This window comes from Mobula hypostoma, chromosome 1 (genome assembly GCF_963921235.1).
Source record: "Mobula hypostoma chromosome 1, sMobHyp1.1, whole genome shotgun sequence".
NCBI classification, from domain to species: domain Eukaryota; kingdom Metazoa; phylum Chordata; class Chondrichthyes; order Myliobatiformes; family Myliobatidae; genus Mobula; species Mobula hypostoma.
Window position 1 is genome coordinate 128,832,648 of NC_086097.1, and position 20,591 is coordinate 128,853,238.

The 20,591-nt window shown below is 42.9% G+C and overlaps 1 protein-coding gene across 1 annotated transcript in view; it reads right to left on the bottom strand.

Moving 5' to 3' along the window:
• ofcc1 (orofacial cleft 1 candidate 1) overlaps nt 1-20,591 on the bottom strand; it is a gene marked incomplete at its 5' end in the record, with an annotated part of 305,954 nt that overhangs the window by 11,652 nt on the left and 273,711 nt on the right. Inside the window, one exon of the mRNA XM_063042829.1 lies at nt 4,685-4,794. Within this exon, the coding sequence (XP_062898899.1) occupies nt 4,685-4,794 (110 nt within the window). The remainder of the gene's footprint in view (nt 1-4,684; nt 4,795-20,591) is intronic.

Here is a 20,591-nt window from a genome sequence, read left to right on the forward strand (position 1 = left end):
GTACATAGTCCAGCTCTTTACATAAGAACATAAGAAATAGGAGCAGGAGTAGGCCATCTGACCCATTGAGACAGCTCCAACATTCAAAAAGATCATGGCTGATCTAACCATGGATTCATCTCCACCTCCCTGCCTTTTCCCCATAAACCTTAATTCCCCTACTATGCAAAAATCTATTCCATGTCTTAAATATATTTACTGAGGTAGCTTCCACAGCTTCATTAGGCAGAAAATTGATGGAGATGGACGTGAGAAGCAGAGGAACATCTGGAGAAATTTCTGAAATGCCCGGTTCGCTGCCGCTGCCACTATGTGATCGAGAATCTCCGGAGGGAAGGCCTCAAAATCCCCGGCTTTGCCTGCTGCTGGCGACCGAGGCTGAGGTCAAAGCGTTCGGCAGAGATGGTGCTCGGTACTTGGTGTTGGAGGGCTGATCAGAGCTCGAAGTTTTCGGACGACTCAGAGTGGGACTGTAGTCAGCATGGCAAGGCAAGTTTCCTTCCTTCTCCTGTCTGCGTGAGATGTGGGAACTTTGAGAGACCTTGAATTTTTTTACTGTGCCATGGCCTGTTCTTCATCAAGTTATGGTATTGTTGCACTGTTGTAACTATATGTTATAATTATGTGGTTTTTGTTAGTTTTTCAGTCTTGGTCTGTCCTGTGTTTCTGTGATATCACACCGGAGGAATATTGTATCATTTCTTAATGCATACATTACTAGTCATAGTCATAGTCATAGTAATACTTTACTGATCCTGAGGGAAATTGGTTTTCGTTACAGTTGCACCAACCAAGAGTAGAGTACAAATAAAGCAATGTAAAACCATAAATAATTAAATAGTAATATGTAAATGCCAGGAAGTAAGTCCAGGACCAGCCTATTTGCTCAGGGTGTCTGACCCTTCAGGGGAGGAGTTGTAAAGTTTGATGGCCACAGGCAGGAATGACTTCCTATGACTGTGTTGCATCTCGGTGGAATGAGTCTCTGGCTGAATGTACTCCTGTGCCCACCCAGTACACTATGTAGTGGATGACAATAAAAGAGGATTGCGTGTCTTCATAATCTAAAAAATTCCATAGATTCACCGCCCTCTGGGAAAAACAGTTCCTCCTCACCTCTGTCTTAAATTTACTCCCCTGAACCTTGAGGATATGTACTCTAGTTCTAGTCTCACCTACCAGTGGAAATAACTTTCCTATCTCTATCTTATCTACCCCTTTCATAATTTTATATGTTTCTATAAGATCTCCTCTCATCTCATCTTATCAGCCTCCATATAAAGTAGAGGCATTGGTGAGCCTTCTTGATTGTGTGGAACGTGTTCTGGGACCCCACGAAAGTTTCTGTCAAAAAGCATATTGGCGAGTGTCCAGTGTGGCAGAAATGCAGTTTTGATATGGCTATTACCATACTGTCAGTGCCACTGGGTGGTAGTCATTTAGTTCTGAAAGTTTAGAGTTCTTTGGTACAGGGATGATCGTGGCCATGAAGCATGTGGGGATAGGAGCCTGGATAAGTGAAGTGTTGAAAGTGTGTGTGAAGTCATCAGTGAGATGGTATGCACACTTCCTGAGTACTTGGCCTGGGATGTTGTCTGGCCCAGCCGCCTAAGGTGGGTGGGGGTTTGACTCTCTGCAGAGTCCTTCTACATCTCCTCTTGTTACAGACAGTCGCTGCTCACCTGGGAGGTGGGTTCCTTTCGTGGTTGGAGTGATGTTACATGCCTCAAAGCACACATAAAGGTTGTTTAGAGTGTCAGGGGGTGAGGCTATAAAACTACAGTTAGACTTCACTTGGAGAATTGTGTTCAGTTCTGGTCATTATTTACTTTGAAATTTGATATAGGAATGATGTGGAAGGTTTAGAGAGACTGAAGAGAAGATTTACCAGAAGTTACCTGGATGAAAGAGCGTGTCTTACAACGAAAGGTTCAGCGCACTAGAACTTTTCTCTTTGGAGCAAAGGAGGACGAGAGGTGGCTTGACAGAGGTGTACAAGATAATAAGGAGCATAGATAGAGTGGACAGTCATCACATTTTTTGAGTGCAATGGCTAATACAAAAGGACACACTTTTAATGTGATTGGAGGAAGCATAGGGTGGGTGTTCTATGCAGGGAGTGGTGAGGACAGGAAATGCACTGCCAGAAGTAGTGTAGAGGCCAATACAAGAGGGACATTTAAAAACACATTTAGATAGACTCATGGATGAAAGAAAACTGGAGGAATATGTAGGAGGGAAGAGTTAGATTAAACTTGGAGTAGATTAAAAGTCTGGCACAACTTCATGGACCAAAAGGCCTGTAACTATGTTGTACTGTTCTATGTTCTAGAGATTTTTTTGTACCCATTCAAAGTGTGTGGTCTTCAGAGACTAAGCCACCACTTAGTTGTCAATCTTAAGTTGTCCTTGATGGGTCTTTGTTGCCCAGCATGGAGTAGGTGGGTGAAGACCCTATTTCTGTGCTGCATGTTTCTATGATACCTTGTTACCTCTGTCATGTCCTCGATTTTCACTGCTCCACCACTGCCATGTCTTCAGTTGCCTAATTTTTGAACTTCTCTCTCAACATCTTGACTTCTACCTCTTTACGCTCTTTTAAGATGCTTGTTAAAACCAATTCATCTTTGGTTACCTGTCCTTATAACTTCTTAGATATTGGAAAATGCTCCTCAAAAGCACCAAAGGATACTTTATTATTATTGAAGACACTTTGTAAATACTGTATAATTTTTTGTTGTCATGCAGTTACTTATTTGGCAATGTTCCTATTTCATTTAATCATGAACAAATCAATTACTGCAGCTTCTAAGAAATGCTACCATCTAACTGTGAAGTTATATTGAGAAACTTGGTTTGAGTTTAATTGATGTTTGTTCTGGTGAGCTTTCTGCATTTGGTGAAGCCATTAATTAATGCAAAAGACAAATCAGAGGATGAATTTAATCACATTGCTGTTAAGATTGTCTATTTACTATAGAGAGCTGCGCTAACCGTGGCTGATAGTTCTGAAGAGAATCGCTGACATTCCGACATTTGAATTGATAAGGACCCACTGTAATGATGCATTCAGACAAGTCTTGCCAGGGTTACCCTACATTAACCTGGTACAATAGTAAATTCTATTTTAATTATTTTAAGCTAATTTAGTACTTAATCATTTCTAAGAGACCTTGGAAAGTGGGCCCAGTTCAGCAGTAACTGCACCTAGAGAAATCCCATTTCCTAGCTTCTCCCTGCTGCCTATTCTCCTCACATTTTCATCAGCCCATGCTTATTTCTACTATTTACTTATCCACAAAGACATTACAGCAGACAATTAAGCTACCAACCTATATGTCTTAGGGTTGTGGAAGTGAACCAGACTGCCCGAAAGAAGTCCTCACAATGACTGCGTGCATAATCTGCACAGGGAGCACTGGAGGTCGGGATTGAACCCGGTCTGTTGGTGCTGCAAGGCAGCAGCATTACTGACAGCACCATTGTTCAGCGATTCAAATCACATTTATTATCAAAGTACGTATGCAGTATATAGCCCTAAAATTCATCCTCCCCACAGACAGCCAAGAAACAAAGAAGCATGGAACCAGCCCATTCAAAGAAAAACATCAACCCCTCACTGTCCCCCCAACACAAAAAAGATCATGCAAATGGCAATTTAAAAAAATGAGGGCCAGCACAGAATATAAAACACAAAATCAAAAGACATATTTCAGTTCAGCTCAGTGTTCGTTATCTGCAGGCCGCCCTGACTCAAAAATCACCCAGAAGTAGCAACAAAAAATGGAGTGATCAGACCTAGAACACATCGTAAAGCTGAGTTGGAATCCAAATCCACAAATCACAATTAAATCTTGTTCTGGTACCATCCTCGGAAGGCATTGAGGGAGAGAGAGATCAATCAAATGCAAGGACCTTCCCTCAAGAGCAGTGAGCGAGAGGGTGTCGTCAGTTTATTCATTTCTTATTTTGCCCTATTCCTTATTTTGTTCTTCATAGAATCGTACTGCACAGAAACAGGCCCTCCGGCTCGTATTCCACAGGAACAGGCCCTACGTCTCGCACTGCACAGGAACAGGCCCTTCGGCTCGTATTCCACAGGAACAGGCCCTTTGGCTCGTACTGTACAGGAACAGGCCCTTCGGCTCGTACTGCACAGGAACAGGCCCTTCGGCTCATATTCCACAGGAACAGGCCCTTCGGCTCGTACTGTACAGGAACAGGCCCTTCGGCTTATATTCCACGGGAATAGGCCCTACGTCTCGCACTGCACAGGAACAGGCCCTTCGGCTCATACTGCACAGGAACAGGCCCTTTGGCTCGTATTCCACAGGAACAGGCCCTTCGGCTCGTACTGTACAGGAACAGGCCCTTCGGCTTATATTCCACAGGAATAGGCCCTACGTCTCGCACTGCACAGGAACAGGCCCTTCGGCTTATATTCCACAGGAATTGGCCCTTCGACTCGTACTGCACAGGAACAGACCCTTCGGCTCATATTCCACAGGAACAGGCCCTTCGGCTCCTACTGCACAGAAACAGACCCTTTGGCCTACCATATCTATGGTGACATTAAGTAACAATCGATATCAATCCATAGTCTCATGATGGCAGTTTCCATGAAATATATTGAGACATTTCACTGTTCCAAAATGCTGCATTATCACTGCATGATAATACTCACATTTTCTTCTGCCTCTCTCGGAGCTCAGGGGGTGTGGAGGGCTGCTTTCCAGTGTCTAGCCCGCTCACTCGCTTTTGCACAAAATGTGCGCTGTTCTCGGCACCGAATACCTGAGACAGTTACAGAAGGAAGAAGGAGAAAGATCATTTAACCTCTGAAAGGATGAGGCTGACTTTATCTCCTCTACCAGCTCCACACCACTGTAAACCCACCATAGTTGGCATAAGCAGAAGGAGGAGAGGAAGAGGGAGAAACGGAGAAGAAGCAGGTGGAACATGGAATTATAGAGTCAAGTAACACTAAAGTAGGTCAGTCAGCCCCCTGTCCCCATGCCACCCATTGTACATGTTACATCTGTATTAGATCCCTTATCCAATGACTATAAGGAGCAGGTGTTTGCTAGTCTCTATGAATGACTTTTTTTTGTTGTTCATATTGTTCCCAGCTCCCTACTGTCAAACAGTATAATACACCTGGTGAAGCCCGAACCTTGAAAGAGGCAAGGTTGTCATTGTGAAATTATTTGTCCGTTACATTGGCAGAGGTGTTCCTTGGATTTGAGCTTGATGCTAGAGCTTTGGGTCTCTGAATCAGCTCCCTCGTGCATCTTCGCACCTTCTCACCCAATTAGCTGAAATTGTTGCTCAGTTACGGGATCTGAGCATATCTGTCAAAGTCTCCATTTATTTATTGTCCATTGCTAATTACTGCTGAGAAGGTGATGCTCAGCACTTTCCTGAATCTCTGTTGGCCCTCAGGTGAATGTTGTCCTACAGCACTGTTGAGGAAGAAATTCCAGGATGTAGATCAAAATTCAAGGTAAATGTCATTATCAGAGAACATACATGTCACCAAGTACAACCTGAAATTCATTTTCCTGCAGCCATTCTCAGCAAATCTATAGAATAGTAACTATAACCAGATCAACCAGAGCTCAGGAGACAACAAATTGCAAATACAAATATAAATAGATAGCAATAAATAACAAGAATATGAAATAACAAGATAAAGAGTCCTTAAAGTGAGATAATTGGTTGTGGGAACATCTCAATGGATGGGCAAGTGAGTGTAGTTATCCCCTTTTGTTCAAGAGCCTGATGGTTGTGGGGTAGTAACTGTTCCAGCGATGAAAATGTATGTTCTTTTGTTTAACCTCATAATCATAATTTACCTTGTTGTCTGTCTGCGGTGGACTTTTTCTGTAAGTGTGACATTATGTTCTGCATTCTGTTAGTGCTTTTCTCTTGTACCACTTCAACGTACTGATGTGATGAAATGATCTGGATGGATGTCATGCAAATCAAAGCTTTTCGCTGTACCATGGTGCATGTGATAAAAATAAAACAATTATCAATTGCTAACATTTCCAAGTCAGGATGGTGTCCAATTCAGAGTGGAATTTGCAAGCAGTGCTGTCCATATGCATCTGCTACTCTTGGCCCTGTCGGTGATAGAGTTCATGGGCTTGTCCGGTTATTCGGGAGAAGTCTGGGTGAGTAACTGCAGTGCACGTTTTTGTTAGCGCACGCTGCAGCCACTATGTACTGGTGATGAAGGGAATGAATGTTTACAATGGGGCCGTAGTCCTTCAAGAGGGCTGCTTCGTCCTGGGTGATGGCAAGCTTCCTGAGAACAGACAGAGCTGCACTCCTCCGTTGAGGCACGGTGGAGAGGCTGGGAAGAGTCAGGGAGCAGGTCACACGTTACAATACACACAGTCTCTGACCTACTGTTGTGGCTGCAGGTAAGGTTTAAATTGCACCTGTGCGCAAAGGTACTTGTACATATGACAGTAAACTCAAACTTGACTTTCTCTTACTGGTTTGGCCAGAGTACCTATGCAGCTGGTTCAGTGGGAAAACTGGCATTATGTTTAAACAAGACTCTGATGTTTAAGATGGATCCAATATCCACGTTCCACACCCTTAGGTACTTGTAGCCTCCCCTTGATATTGACTGGAAGACGATGCATTTGCGGTCTGGAGAAATGATCTGAGAATGCCTCCATGGCAGAGGCATTATTAGATGTGCCACACAAATGCACCTTGTCAGCTATTTCCACAATGCTGAAGGCAATGTTAGGCAATATTTATGTTAAGTAAGTATGGATGAAGCCCATGACGAAGAAGGAAAATGCTAAAAATATCTTTTAGGTATCAGTTCTGATTACAATGTGTGGGGAATGGAACTGTCACACAGTTCGATGCATAATACTTCTTTGAAGTTGGAACTTAAACTGGAATACTGCTGTGGCACGTTAGAAACCTGTTTCTGCCACCCGTTCTGGAGCTTGCCGCATGAACAATTCTCCTAGTGTCTTCTGCCGATGACCTTAAATCTGCTTCCCCTGGTTATGACTCCCCTGCTGCTGGAAACACGTTTTTTAGACTTGTTTTCTTTGAAAACTGCTTCAGTCTTTAACAAAACGCACCGCAAGTAGAGCCACTGCCTCACAATGCCAGAGACCCAGGTGCAGGCCTGACCTGTGTGCTGTGCATGTGCATTGTGCACACTTCCCCTGTTTTGCATGGACTCCCTATGACTGTAGGGGTTTCTTCCAGGTGCTCTGGTTTCATCCCACATCCCAAAGACATGGGGTCTGTTTGGTTAATTGGCTGTTGTAAATTGGCCCTGGTGTGTAGTTAGAAACTTGGAAAACCTACAGCAGTGCCGAACACGTCCTTACCTTAGAACTTACTTAGGGTTACCCAAGCCCTCTATTTTGCTGAGCTCCATGTACCCATCCAAGAATCTCTTAAAAAACCCTATCGTATCAGCCTCCACCACCGTCGCCGGCAGCCCATTCCGCGCACTCACCACTCCCTGTGTAAAAAACTTACCCCTGATATCTCTGCTGTACCTACTTCCAAGCACCTTAAAACTGTGTCCCCTCGTACTAGCCATTTCAGCCCTGGGAAAATCCCACTGACTATCCACACAATCATTGATTCTCATCATCTTATACACCTCTGTCAGGTCATCTCTCATCCTCCATCAGTCCAAGGCAAAAAGGCCGAGTTCACTCAGCGTATTCTCATAAGGCATGCTCCCCAATCCAGGCAACATCCTTGTAAATCTCCTCTGCACCCTTTTGATTGTTTCCACATCCTTCCTGTAGTGAGGCGACCACAAATGAGAACAGTACTCCAAGTTGCTGGTGAACGCAGCAGGCCAGGCAGCATCTCTAGGAAGAGGTACAGTCAACGTTTCAGGCCGAGTCCTGACGAAGGGTCTCGGCCTGAAACGTCGACTGTACCTCTTCCTAGAGATGCTGCCTGGCCTGCTGCATTCACCAGCAACTTTGATGTGTGTTGCTTGAATTTCCAGCATCTGCAGAATTCCTGTTGTTCACACTTATCTGGGTTGAACTCTATCTGCCATTTCTCAGCCCAGTTTTGCATCCTATCAATGTCCCGCTGTAACCTCTGACAGCCCTCCACACTATCCCAACATTTATGTCATCAGCAAATTTATTAACCCATCCCTCCACTTCCTCATCCAGGTCTTTTATAAAAATCATGAAGAGTAGGGGTCCCAGAACAGATTCCTGAGGCGCACCACTGGTGACAGACCTCCATGCAGAATATGACCCACCTACAACCACACTTTGCCTTCTGTGGGCAAGCCAGTTCTGGATCCACGAAGCAATGTTCCCTTGGACCCCATACCTCCTTACTTTCTCAATAAGCCTTGCATGGGGTACCTTATCAAATGCCTTGCTGAAATCCATATACACTGCATCTACTGCTCTACTACTGAAGGAAGACTCACTGGTCTATAATTTCGTGGGCTATCTCTAATCCCTTTCTTGAATAATGGAACAACATCCTCAATCCCCCAATCCTCCAGAAACTCTCCTGTCCCCATTGATGATGCAAAGATCATCGCCAGAGGCTCAGCAATCTCCTCCCTCGCCTCCCACAGTAGCCTGGGATACATCTTGTCCGGTCCTGGTGACTTATCCAACTTGATGCTTTCCAAATGCACCAGCACATCCTCTTTCTTAATATCTACATGCTCATGCTTTTCAGTCTACCGTAAGTCATCCCTACAATTGCCAAATCCTTTTCCGTAGTGAATACTAAAGCAAAGTACTCATTAAGTACCTCTGCTATCTCCTCCGGTTCCATACACACTTTTCCACTGTCACACTTGATTGGTCCTATTCTCTCCTGTCTTATCCTCTTGCTCTTCACATACTTGTAGAATGCCTTGGGGTTTCCCTAATCCTGTCCGCCAAGGCCCTCTCATGGCCCCTTCTGGCTCTCCTAATTTCTTTCCTAAGTTCCTTCCTGCTAGCCTTATAATCTTCTAGATCTCTATCATTACCTGTTTCTTTGAACCTTTCGTAAGCTTTTCTTTACTTCTTGACTAGATTTACAACAGCCTTTGTACACCACGGATCTTGTACCCTACCATCCTTTCCCTGTCTCATTGGAACGTACCTATGCAGAACTCCATGCAAATATCCCCTGAACATTTGCCACATTTCTTCCGTATATTTCCCTGAGAACATCTGTTCCCAATTTATGCTTCCGAGTTCTTGTCTGATAGCCTCACATTTCCCGTTACTCCAATTAAACGCTTTCCTAACTTGTCTGTTAGGAAAGCTATGGTAAAGGAGATAGAATTGTGATCACTATCCCCAAAATGCTCTCCCACTGAGAGACCTGACACCTGACACCAGGTTCATTTCCCAATACCGGATCAACTTGCGGTAGGTGTGGAGGAAGTCAATGAGAATGTGGGGAGAACAAAAGTAGGATGACTATATATTAGATTGGTTGGTTATCTGTGTGGACTCAGTGAGCTGAAGAGTCTGTTTTCCAGCAATAGCTCTAAACCTTCTTTTAACTTTTGCTTGCAATGGAGAACAAGTCCAACTCTTCTAACTCCTCATAGAAGCCATTTGTCCTTCGTAGGACACAGTAGTTCATCTACAGCAATTTAAAACCTGGAATAGACTTGTAGAAACATCAAACTGGCTGAAGGATTCAAAATAGATGGCATCTCTTAACATCTTACAGACCATGAGGTAAAGTCTGAAACTGCCACATTGCGGTTAAAACAGAAGCTTAAATACCACATATTTTTCTTACAATAATATATTATTTGTTGAAAATATTTGTCTATGGAAACTGCAATCAACAGATTTAGTTGTTTTAAGAGTCATGGAACTTACTGATTAATAATTATGGCTCAGTAAGCTATTAAATAAGATTTTCCGGGTATTTTAAAGAAAGGCGAGTTCATTGATACATTGTTTATTTTACTTTAGCTGACTTCATTTCAGTGGCAAAGGTTGTACAGATTACGCAGGAATGTCAAATCACTTATACAGCGCCTCTGGGAGCTCTTTGTGAAACTAGGCATGTGCAGAACTCCTGAATTTGCTGCAGGTTCACGGTCATGATGGTGGACCTGCCCTACGTCACTAAGGTGCAACAACAGAATCCAGGTCTATGACATCTGAACAACATCCACAGCTTCGTCCACATAGCCATCAGGTTCATGAACCAACCTAAAAGCCATAATTCTCTCCCATACTATATTTCCTTCAATTTCTACTGATGTTGTGATGATATTTATGTTTATTTTGTTATGCAAGTTTTGCATTATTTATGTTCATTTAAGTTTATTTCATTGATGTTTGTCATGTTTGCAATGTACTATGCTGCTGATGCACAAGTCATTTATACCCTGGACAATAAACTTGAACTTGAAAGACTCATCTTCACTTTCTGATAAACAACACCACCCATGCATTTTGGTCACTTCCCTCTTCCTAACCTGGAATGAGTTTTCTGGGATTGGTTGGCTCCCATCATAAGTACAAGATCAATTTAGTATATGGTAAATTCTTTTATTTTAGCTGAAAAAAGGGTTTTAAATGTTGAATTATTTCAGGACACTGAAAACAAAATAGAGAAAAAAGTATCTTAGAGTCATAGGACACTACAGCACAGAATCAGGCCTTTTGGCCCATCTGGATGTGCCAAACTGCCTCGTCCCATCGACCTGCACTCGGACCATTGCTCTCTATACCTCTCCCATCTACGTACTTATCCAAATTTCTCCAAAATCAAATCCGCGTTCTCCAGTTCCATTGGTAGCTCCATCCACACTCTCACCAGCCACTGAGTGAAGGAGTTCCCCCTCATGTTCCTTTTAAACATTTCACCTTTCACCCTTAAAACATGATCCCTAGTTCTAGTCTCACCTAGCCTCAGTAAAAAACCTTACTTGCATTTACCCTATCTATAACCTTCATTATTTTGTATACCTCTGTCAAATCTCCCATCATACACCTATGCTCCACTATCCAATCCAAACTTTCCCTATAACTCAGGTCCTCAAGTCCTGGCAGCACCCTTGTAAATTTTCAATCTTCTTAATATCTTTCCTGTAGGTAGATAACCAGATAGGGCACACAATACTCCAAAATTATGCCTCATCAACGTCTTATATACTTCAATATAACATCCCTACTCCTGTACTCAATACTTTGATTTTACTCAATACACAAAACTATGAAGCCAAAGGCTCTCTTCATGACCCTATCAACGTGTGACACCACTTTCAAGGAATTATGGATCGATATTCCCAGCTCTCTCTGTTCTACAGCACTCATCAGTGCCCTATCACTCACCATGTAAGTTCTACCCTGGTTTGTCCACCAAAAGTTTAACACCTCTCACTTGTCTGCATTAAATTCCATCTGTCATTTTTTACCCATTCTTCCAGCTGGCCCAGGTCCCGCTACAAGCTTTGATAGCCTTCCTCACTGTCCACTACACCCCCAATCTTGGTGTCATCCACAAATTTGCTGTTACAGTTTGCTACATTATCATCCAGGTCATTAATGGAGATGACAAACAGTAACGGACCCTGCACTAATCACAATGGTAGACTATAAGTCACAGGCCTCCAGTCAGAGGGCCAATTATCTACTACTCTCTGGTTCTCCCATGAAGCCAATGTCTAATCCAATTTACTACCTCATTCTGAATACCAAGTGAGTGAACCTTCTCGACCAACCTCCTATATGGGGTCTTGCCAAAGGCCTTGCTGAAGTCCATGTAGACAACATCCACTACTTTGCCTTCTTCAACTTTCCTGGTAACTTCTTCAAAAAAAGGTTGGTTATACATGACCTACCATGTACAACTCCAGGTTGACTATCCCTAATCTCTCCCTGTCTATCCAAATACTTATATATCTGGTCCCTTTGACTACCTTCCAATAACTTACCCATGATTGATGTCGGGCTCACTGGCCAATAATTTCCCCACTAATTTTTAGAGCCTTTCTTCAACAAAGGAACAGCATTAGCTATCCACCAATTCTCCAGCACCTAACCTAACAGAAATATTATATATTAAAAGAGTGAGATAGTGTCCAAGGGTTCAATGTCCATTTAGGAATCGGATGGCAGAGGGGAAGAAGCTGTTCCTGAATCGCTGAATGTCTTCCTGCTTCTGTACCTCCTACCTGATGGTAACAGTGAGAAAAAGGCATCCCCTGGGTGCTGGAGGTCCTTAATAACGGACAGTGCCTTTCTGAGAAAACGCTCTTTAAAGATGTCCTGGGTATTTTGTAGGCTCGTACCCAAGATGGAACCGAATAAATTTACAACCCTCTGCATCTTCATTCGGTCCTGTCTAGTAGCCCCTTCATAGCAGACAGTGATGCAGCCTGTTAGAATGCTCTCCATGGTACATCTATAGAAGTTTTTCAGTGTATTTGTTGAGATGCCAAATCTCTTTAAGCTCCTAATGAAGTACAGCTGCTGTCTTGCCTTCTTTATAACTACATCAATATGTTGGGACCAGGTTAGATCCTCCGAGATCTTGACACCCAGGAACTTGAAACTGCTCACTCTCTTCACTTCTGATCCCTCTATGAGGATTGGTATGTGTTCCTTCGTCTTACCCTTCCTGAAGTCCACAATCAGCTCTTTCATCTTACTGATGTTGAGTGTCAGGTTGTTGCTGCAGCACCATTCCACTAGTAGGCATATCTCACTCCTGTACACCCTCTTATCACCACCTGAGATTCTACCAACAATGGTTGTATCGTCAGCAAGTTTATAGATGGTGTTTGAGCTATGCCTAGCCACACAGGTATGTGTATACAGAGAGTAGAGCAGTGGGCTAAGCACACACCCCTGAGGTGCACCAGTGTTGATCGTCAGTGAGGAGATGTTATCACCAATCTGCACAGAATGTGGTCTTCCAGTTAGGAAGCTGAGGATCCAGGGATGTACAGAGGCCCAGGTTCTGCAACTTCTCAATCAGGATTGTAGGAATGATGGTACTAAATGTCGATGAACAGCATCCTGATGTAGGTGTTTGTGTTGTCCAGGGGGTCTAAAGCCGTGTGAAGAGCCATTGAGTTTGCATCTGCCATTGACTTATTGTGGTGATAGACAAATTGCAATGGGTCCAGGTCCTTGCTGAGGCAGGAGTTCAGTCGAGTCGTGACCAACCTCTCAAAAGCATTTCATCACTGTAGATGTAAGTGCTTAATATATCTGTAGAAGCCCTTAGGATTTTCACTCATTTTGTCTGCTAGATCAATCTTTAGTCTTCCTGATTTCCTTCTTACGTGTTCCTTTTCATTCCTTATACTCACCAAGTACCTCATTTGTTCCTGCCTTCGTATACCTGCTATGTATCTCCTTCTAACCAGGGAAACTCTGTACTCATCACTTTTAAAGGCCTCCCACTTAATAAGCACACCTTTGCCTGAAAAAACCTGTCCCAGTCTACACTTACCAGATCCTTTCTGACACCATCAAAATTGGCCTTTCTCCAATTTAGAATCTCAACTTGTTGACCAGATCTACAGTAACCTTCTCCAGTAATTATACTGAAACTAATGGCACTATGATCACTAGAAATGTTCCCCTACACAAACTTCTGTCACCTGCCATGTCTCATTCCCTAATAGGAGATCTAGCATCTCTCTAGTTAGAACCTCTATGAATTGATTCAGGAAACTTTTCTGAATACATTTGACAAACTCTGTTCCATTTAGCCAGCCCTTTTACAGTATGGGAGTCCCAGTCAATATGAGGAAAGTTAAAATCACCTATCATAACCTTATATTTCTTGTAGCAGTCTGCCATCTCTCTACAAATGTGCTTTTCTAAATCCTGCAGACTATTAGAAGTCTATAATATAATCCTTTTAATCTGCTCATTCTTTTCTTATTCCTCAGTTCCATCCAAATAACCTCAGTAGATGAGCTCTCCAGTCGTCTATCTTATAGAAAGAAAAATTCTGCTGTCCTTTTGCTTGTTGTTCTCTCTCCAAAGTCAGAGTATGCTAGGGAAAAGTCACACAAATTGCATGAATTCCAGACATTTGTGCAGCTGCAGAGGTAAATACCAGTAGTTCTACATGGAACTATCAGGAATCCTGTAGGGGATTTGGTCCTTAGGATAGATTCTGATGTTATATTGATGTTGGCACAGCTCTTCATATAAAATAGAAACATAATAGTTGGTTTCTCTAATAAAGCTTGTTTCCCAAAAGGAGGGCTATTATCAGATATTGATTGCTATATAAATTGTAAAACATTGCAAAAATCTTTTTGCATGAGCCAATATTATTAACTGCCTTGTTTGGCTATATTGATTTAACTGGCAAAAAGACACACACTGAACACAGATTTAACATTTAGTAATTCTATCTATGAAGTTCCACAAATTTACCATTAATAAAACATTGATTACTGAATGCCACTCTCAATAATCCTTTTTTTGCACAGAATAACACTTAGTTCTGTGAGGTGAGTAAGTGACCTAATGTTATATATTCCCAACGCTGCCCGTAAGGCATTTGTACGTTCGCCCTGTGACCATGTGGGTTTCCTCCGGGTGCTCCAGTTTCCTCCCACAGTCCAAAGGCATACCAGTCACTAGGTTAATTGTTCATTGTAAATTGTCCTGTGATTAGACTAGTGTTAAATCTGGAATTGCTGAGTGGCGTGGATTGAAGGGCTGGAAGGGCCTACTCCGTGCTTTTTCTCAATAAAATAAAAAGTTAAATATTTATCAGAATGCTTCTATTTTCTTACTTTCGCTAATGACACAGAAGTATTCATCACTTCTCAGCAATCTAGTTAAAGCTTGTCACAAGATTAGAAGGTTTGTTCTAGCATGCCAACATTGTGAAAGTTTGTCCCAGGTTACTCTTCTGAGCTTTTTAAAGTCATTGACTCTGCCGTTGTGCTAGTGAGAAAGGCTCCTCTGTCCCTTTCACTATAAATCCTTGCCCACCCTCTGGGCTTTCCACCCCCCTGCCCCTTTCTTTCTCCCTAGGCCTCCCATCCCATGATTCTCTCCCTTCTCCAGCCTCGTATCCCTTTTGCCAATCAACTTTCCAGCTCTTAGCTTCATCCCTCCCCCTTCTTCCATCATTTCGGATCTCCCCCTCCCCCTCCCCCTTTCAAATCTCTCACTCTCTCTTCTTTCAGTTAGTCCTTACGAAGGGACTCGGCCCGAAACATCGACTGTACCTCTTCCTAGAGATGCTGCCTGGCTGCTGTGTTCCACCAGCATTTTTGTGTGTGTGTTATTACATACCTATTGTGCCTGCTATGTTTCTTCCAAAATGCTCCAAAATGCCTGATTTCTGAATTATTGTAAATGAAGAAATGCAGGAGTCAATTTGCACACCGCAAGCTCCCACCAAAAATATTGCCATAATAAACAGCCAATCTGCTTCAGGATATTGATAGAGACATTAGGATTAAGTAGGGCATGGACACAGCCTCGCTGTCCTTCTCTGGTACAATCATTGGGCTCCTTTTAGACAGCATGAAGGGGGAAAACACCAGAGATTCTGCAGATGCTAGAAATCCAGTGCAACACAAAGAAGGTGATAGGTGAAGCCAGCTGCGCGAGGGAGGGTGGGATAAGGTAGCAGATGAAAAGAGGAAAAGGTACAGGGTTGGAGAAGAAGGAATATGAAAGGAGAGGACTGTGGACCATGGAAGAAAGGGAGGCAGGAGGGACACCAGGAGGAGGTTACAGGCAAGTGAGGAGAAGATGAGAGGTAAGAGGGGTCAGAATGTGGAGTTGAAAAGAGAGGAGGGGAAGGGGGTACAGAATGTGAAATTGAAGAAGGGGGGAGAGGGCAGAATGTGAAATTGAAGAAGAGAGGAGGGGGAGGAGGATAAATCACCAGAAGCTGGAGAAAATTATGTTCATGCCATCAGGTTGAAGGTTACTCAGACAGAAAATGAGGCATTGCTCCTCCAACCTGAGAGTAGCCTCATCGTGGCAGTAGAGCAAACCATGGACTGACATGTCAGAATAGAAATGGGGATTGGAATTAAAATGGTTGGCCACAGGAAAATTCTGCTTTTTGTGGATGGAGCGAAGGTATTCGACAAAGCACTTCCTCAGTCTATGTCGAATCTCACCAACGTAGAGGAGGCTGCATCGGCAGCACAGGATACAGTAGACGACCCCAACAGATTCTCCGATGAAGCGTTGTCTCACTCACCTGGAAGGACTGTTTGGGGCCCTGAACGGAAGTGAATGGGTGGGTGCAGCACATTTCCTGCTTGCAGGGATAAGTACCGGGGGGAGATTAGTGGGGAGGAATAAACGGACAAGGGAATCATGGAGAGAGTAATCACTGTAGAAAGTGGAGAGTGTTGGGGAGGGGGAGGGAAAGGTGTGTTTGGTGGTCTGGCGAAAGTCGAGAGTGGGAAAAGGACTTTTATATATTGTCCCGTTGGAAAGTCTGACATGAAGGAAGTAGGAAAACAAAACACTGAAGACTTCTGTGGAATTCGTTGCCACAGGCAACTGTGGAGGCCAAGTCACAGGGTACATTTAAGACAGAGGTTGATAGATTCTTGATTTGTCAGGCATGAAAGGATACGGGAAGAAGGCTGGAGATTGGGGCTGAGCGGGAAAATAGACTAGCCATGAAGGGATGGTGCAGCAGGTTCGATGAGCCAAATGGCCTAATTCTACTCCCATAGATCATGGTTTTATGGTGTTAAGACCACACTTAAGAGTATTGTGTGTAGGTCTGTTCACCATGTTACAGGAAGGATTTGATTGAGCTAGACAAGGTTCAGAAATTCAAAAAGATGTTGTTGGGACAGGAAAGCCTGAGTTACAAGAAGAAACTGGATAGATAAGGACTGTTTTCCCAGGTGAGGTGGGGAGAGGACTTAAAGAGGTTGATAAAGTAATAAGAGATGCACATAATGGGGATTGCCACAGTCTTTTCCACAGGGTATAAGAGGCTAAAGCTCAGGGGCATGTGTTTCAGATGATGGGGAATGATTTAAAAGGGATCCAAGGGGCAAGTTTTTCACAGAAGATGGTGGGTACATGGACAAGTTTCCAGAAGAAGTGGTAGAGACAAGTACAATTCCAGCATTCAAAAAACATTTGAGCAAGCACATCAATAGTAAAATTTTGGAGAAATGTGGGCCATTTTTTTCTGAAAACTATGACCTGCTTGTCAAGACATATTGCTCAGCATGGATCAATTGAGTCACACAGTCCATTTCTATGCTGTATAACTTGATGATCCCTGCTTCTGTTTCCAATGTTTTAACATTATTTCAACTTTATACTAGTGTGCTAATTTGTAGATTTTGCAAACACGGGTTCATTGGATGGAAAAGCATGTTTTAAAGATTTGAATGTACTTTATTACAATAAGAAAACTGATTATAGATACTATACTGTGCCTAGCAATTAATTAATAATTTGTAATCAATTCGCTTTTTAGTGCTCTATATAAGACAAGTATACCATTAACATCAGACTAGAATATGCTGGAAAAATTCAGCAAGTGAGGTAGCATCTGTAGAGAGAGAAAAACAACGCTCTTCAGAACTGGGAAATGTTAAGAGAGTTCTTAAATTTTTTAATAACTTAAAAAATTTTCTAAAAATTAAAAGTTAATTTTTTTTATGTTGCAGATGAAGGGCAGGGAGAGGCAGAGAGAACTAAAGGAAAGGTCTGTGATAGGACAGAGACCAGAGGAAGCAGAATTCGGTCTTGCTGACTGATAGAAGGTCATAGGGGTTGCCTAATAACAAAAGCTACAGGGAACCCTGCACTAAGGACCAGCCTCAGTACCTGTACAAACGTCTACAAATTGGGATAGGTACCCACAGACGTCTGACATAGAAAAACAACAGTGGTAGTTATTGAGCTGGTGTAGCCAGAAGGATTCTGTCTCCCATGAGATACAATCAGAACCAAGTTTATCAGAACCGGCATGTGTCATGAAATTTGTTAACTTAGTGGCAGCTGAACGTTGCAATACGTGGTAAATATAGACATAAATGTATATAGATATGAATAACCATAAGGGCACGAGGGCATGTCCTGGGTGATGGGGGTCCTTACTAATGGACGCCGCCTTTCTGAGGCACTGCAACTTGAAGATGCCTTGGATATTACAGAGGCCATTACACGAGATGAAGTTAATTGCAACTATCTGTAGCTTCTTTTGGTCCTGTGCAGTAGCAACTCATGCCCACCCCCCCAACTCAGTACGAGACAGTGGTGCATCAAGAGTGCTCTCCATGATATATTTATAGAAGTTTTAAAATGTTTTAGGTGACAAACCAAATCTCTTTGAACTCCTAATGAAACATAGCTGTTGCCTTGCCTTCTTTATAGCTGCATCGATATGTTTGGTCCAGGTTAGATTCTCAGAGATCTTGACATCCAGGGATTTGAAATTGCTCACTCTCTCCACTTCTGAATCCTCTGTGAGGATTGGTTTGTGTTCCCTCGTCTTACCCTTCCTGAAGTCCACAATCAGCTCTTTCATCTTACTGACTTTGAGTGCAAAGTTGTTGCTGCAGCACCACTCCACTAGCTGGTATAATTCGCTACGGTACACCCTCCCATCTCCGTCTGAGATTCTACCCACAATGGCTGGTGGTGGGTCCTGTTCTTGTTGGATCAATCAGAATAGAGACGTACAGGACTTACCCACATGGGCCAATGAATTTGGAATTCTCAGACTTACACAGAAAACCGAGTCTTGCTGAGACTCCCCATTGCTCTATTTATCTAATCACTGTAATTATAAAACACTGTTTTTGCCATAGAGCTACTTTCAATAGCATTATTTAAATTGCATTAAATCCCCTCTCTTGAGAACACTCAGTGGCCTCTTTATTTGGTATCTCCTGTGGAATCCTGTGTGGTCTCCTGCTGATGCTGTAGCTCATCCACTTCAAGATTCAAAGTGTGCATTTAGAATTGCTCTTTGGCACGCCACTGTTGCAACACGTGGTTATTTGAGTTACTGTTGCCTTCCTTCCAGCTTGAGCCAGTCTGGCCATTCTCCTCTAACTGCTCTCATTAATGAGGTGAACTGGCGCTCACTGGATGTTTTCCGTTTTCCGCACTATTCTATGTGAACTCTAGATATTATTGTGTGAAAATCCCAGGAGAGCAACAGCTTATGAGATACTCAAACTACTAATCATTCCACAGTCAAAGTCACTTAGATCACATTTCTTCCCCAGTTTGATGTTTGCTGTGATAAGCAACCAAACTTCTTGACCATGTCTAAATACTTCTGTGCATTGAGTTTCTGCCACACGATTAGCTGATTAGATTGTGAGAACACTCAGTCCTCATTTATTGTCATTTAGAAATGCATACATGCATTAAGAAATGATACAATGTTTCTCCAGAGTGATATCACAGAAAACAGGACAAACCAAAGACTAACACTGACAGAACCACATAATTATAACATATAGTTACAGCAGTATAAACCAATACCATAATTTGATAAAGAGCAGACCATGAGCACAGTAAAAAAGTCTCAAGTCCTGATCGATTCCCGAGTCCCCGATAGCAGGCGGCAAAAGGGAGAAACTCCCTGCCATAAACCTCCAAGGCTCCAACAACTGCCGATGCCTTGGAAGCAGCCGACCACAGCCGACACTGAGTCCATCCGTCCGAAAACTTCAAGCCTCCAACAAGCCCCTCTGATACAGCCTCCCAAGCGCCATCCTCTGCTGAGCGCATTCGACATAGCCCCGGCCGCCAAAACAAGCAAAGCCGAGGATTCAGGGCCTTCTGCTCTGGAGATTCCGGTTACCACACAGTAGCAGCGGCAGCGAAGCGGGCATTTCAGAAGTTTCTCCAGACGTTCCTCCGTCTTCTCACGTCTGTCTCCATCAAATCAGAATTGTGCACGGTCCCCTACTTAGAATACAGATATCATTCACCAGAGAGGCCGCACGCGCTGCGTCGCGCCGCCATCTTCTCCTCCTCCTCTAGATATTTGCATTAACAAACAGGTGTACAAATGTATCTGATAAAGTGGACACTGAGTGTATGTCCGTAGCTAACTTTTAAGCCAATACCTTTCTTCAAATGAAAAATGACATGCTGTCCTATTATAATAAGTGTTGCAAATAGTGCACTTTATGAAATGTGAATAAATTTTGAGCAGAGACTCAAAAGGGAAAACTATTTTCCCAAATCTCGGTACAATTTTGGCTACCATTATCAGCTGTGTCACCTTAGGGAACCTAAACAGGAGCATTGCCCAGTATTTCTAACTCTGATATTCATGCAAGCTTCCTATTCTTGCGGGACATTGCAAACTTGATTTAAAAAAAGCGATCCATTTGATTCTTCTGATTAACTTCCATTCAAAGGCTCTGACGTGCTGATTTAATAAATCAAATAAATTAAACAATATTGATGAAATGGTGGAGTTCACCTTACACCCCTCCCCACAAAATGGGCAGCAACCAGTATGTAATTTAGTAATTCAACATGATCAATTGTATTTAATAAAACATGCTCACAAGTTCTCCAAAGTACAGTGTGATATAGATTTTCTGCACAGCATAATTTTCTAATGACCTTACAGTTAATGAAATA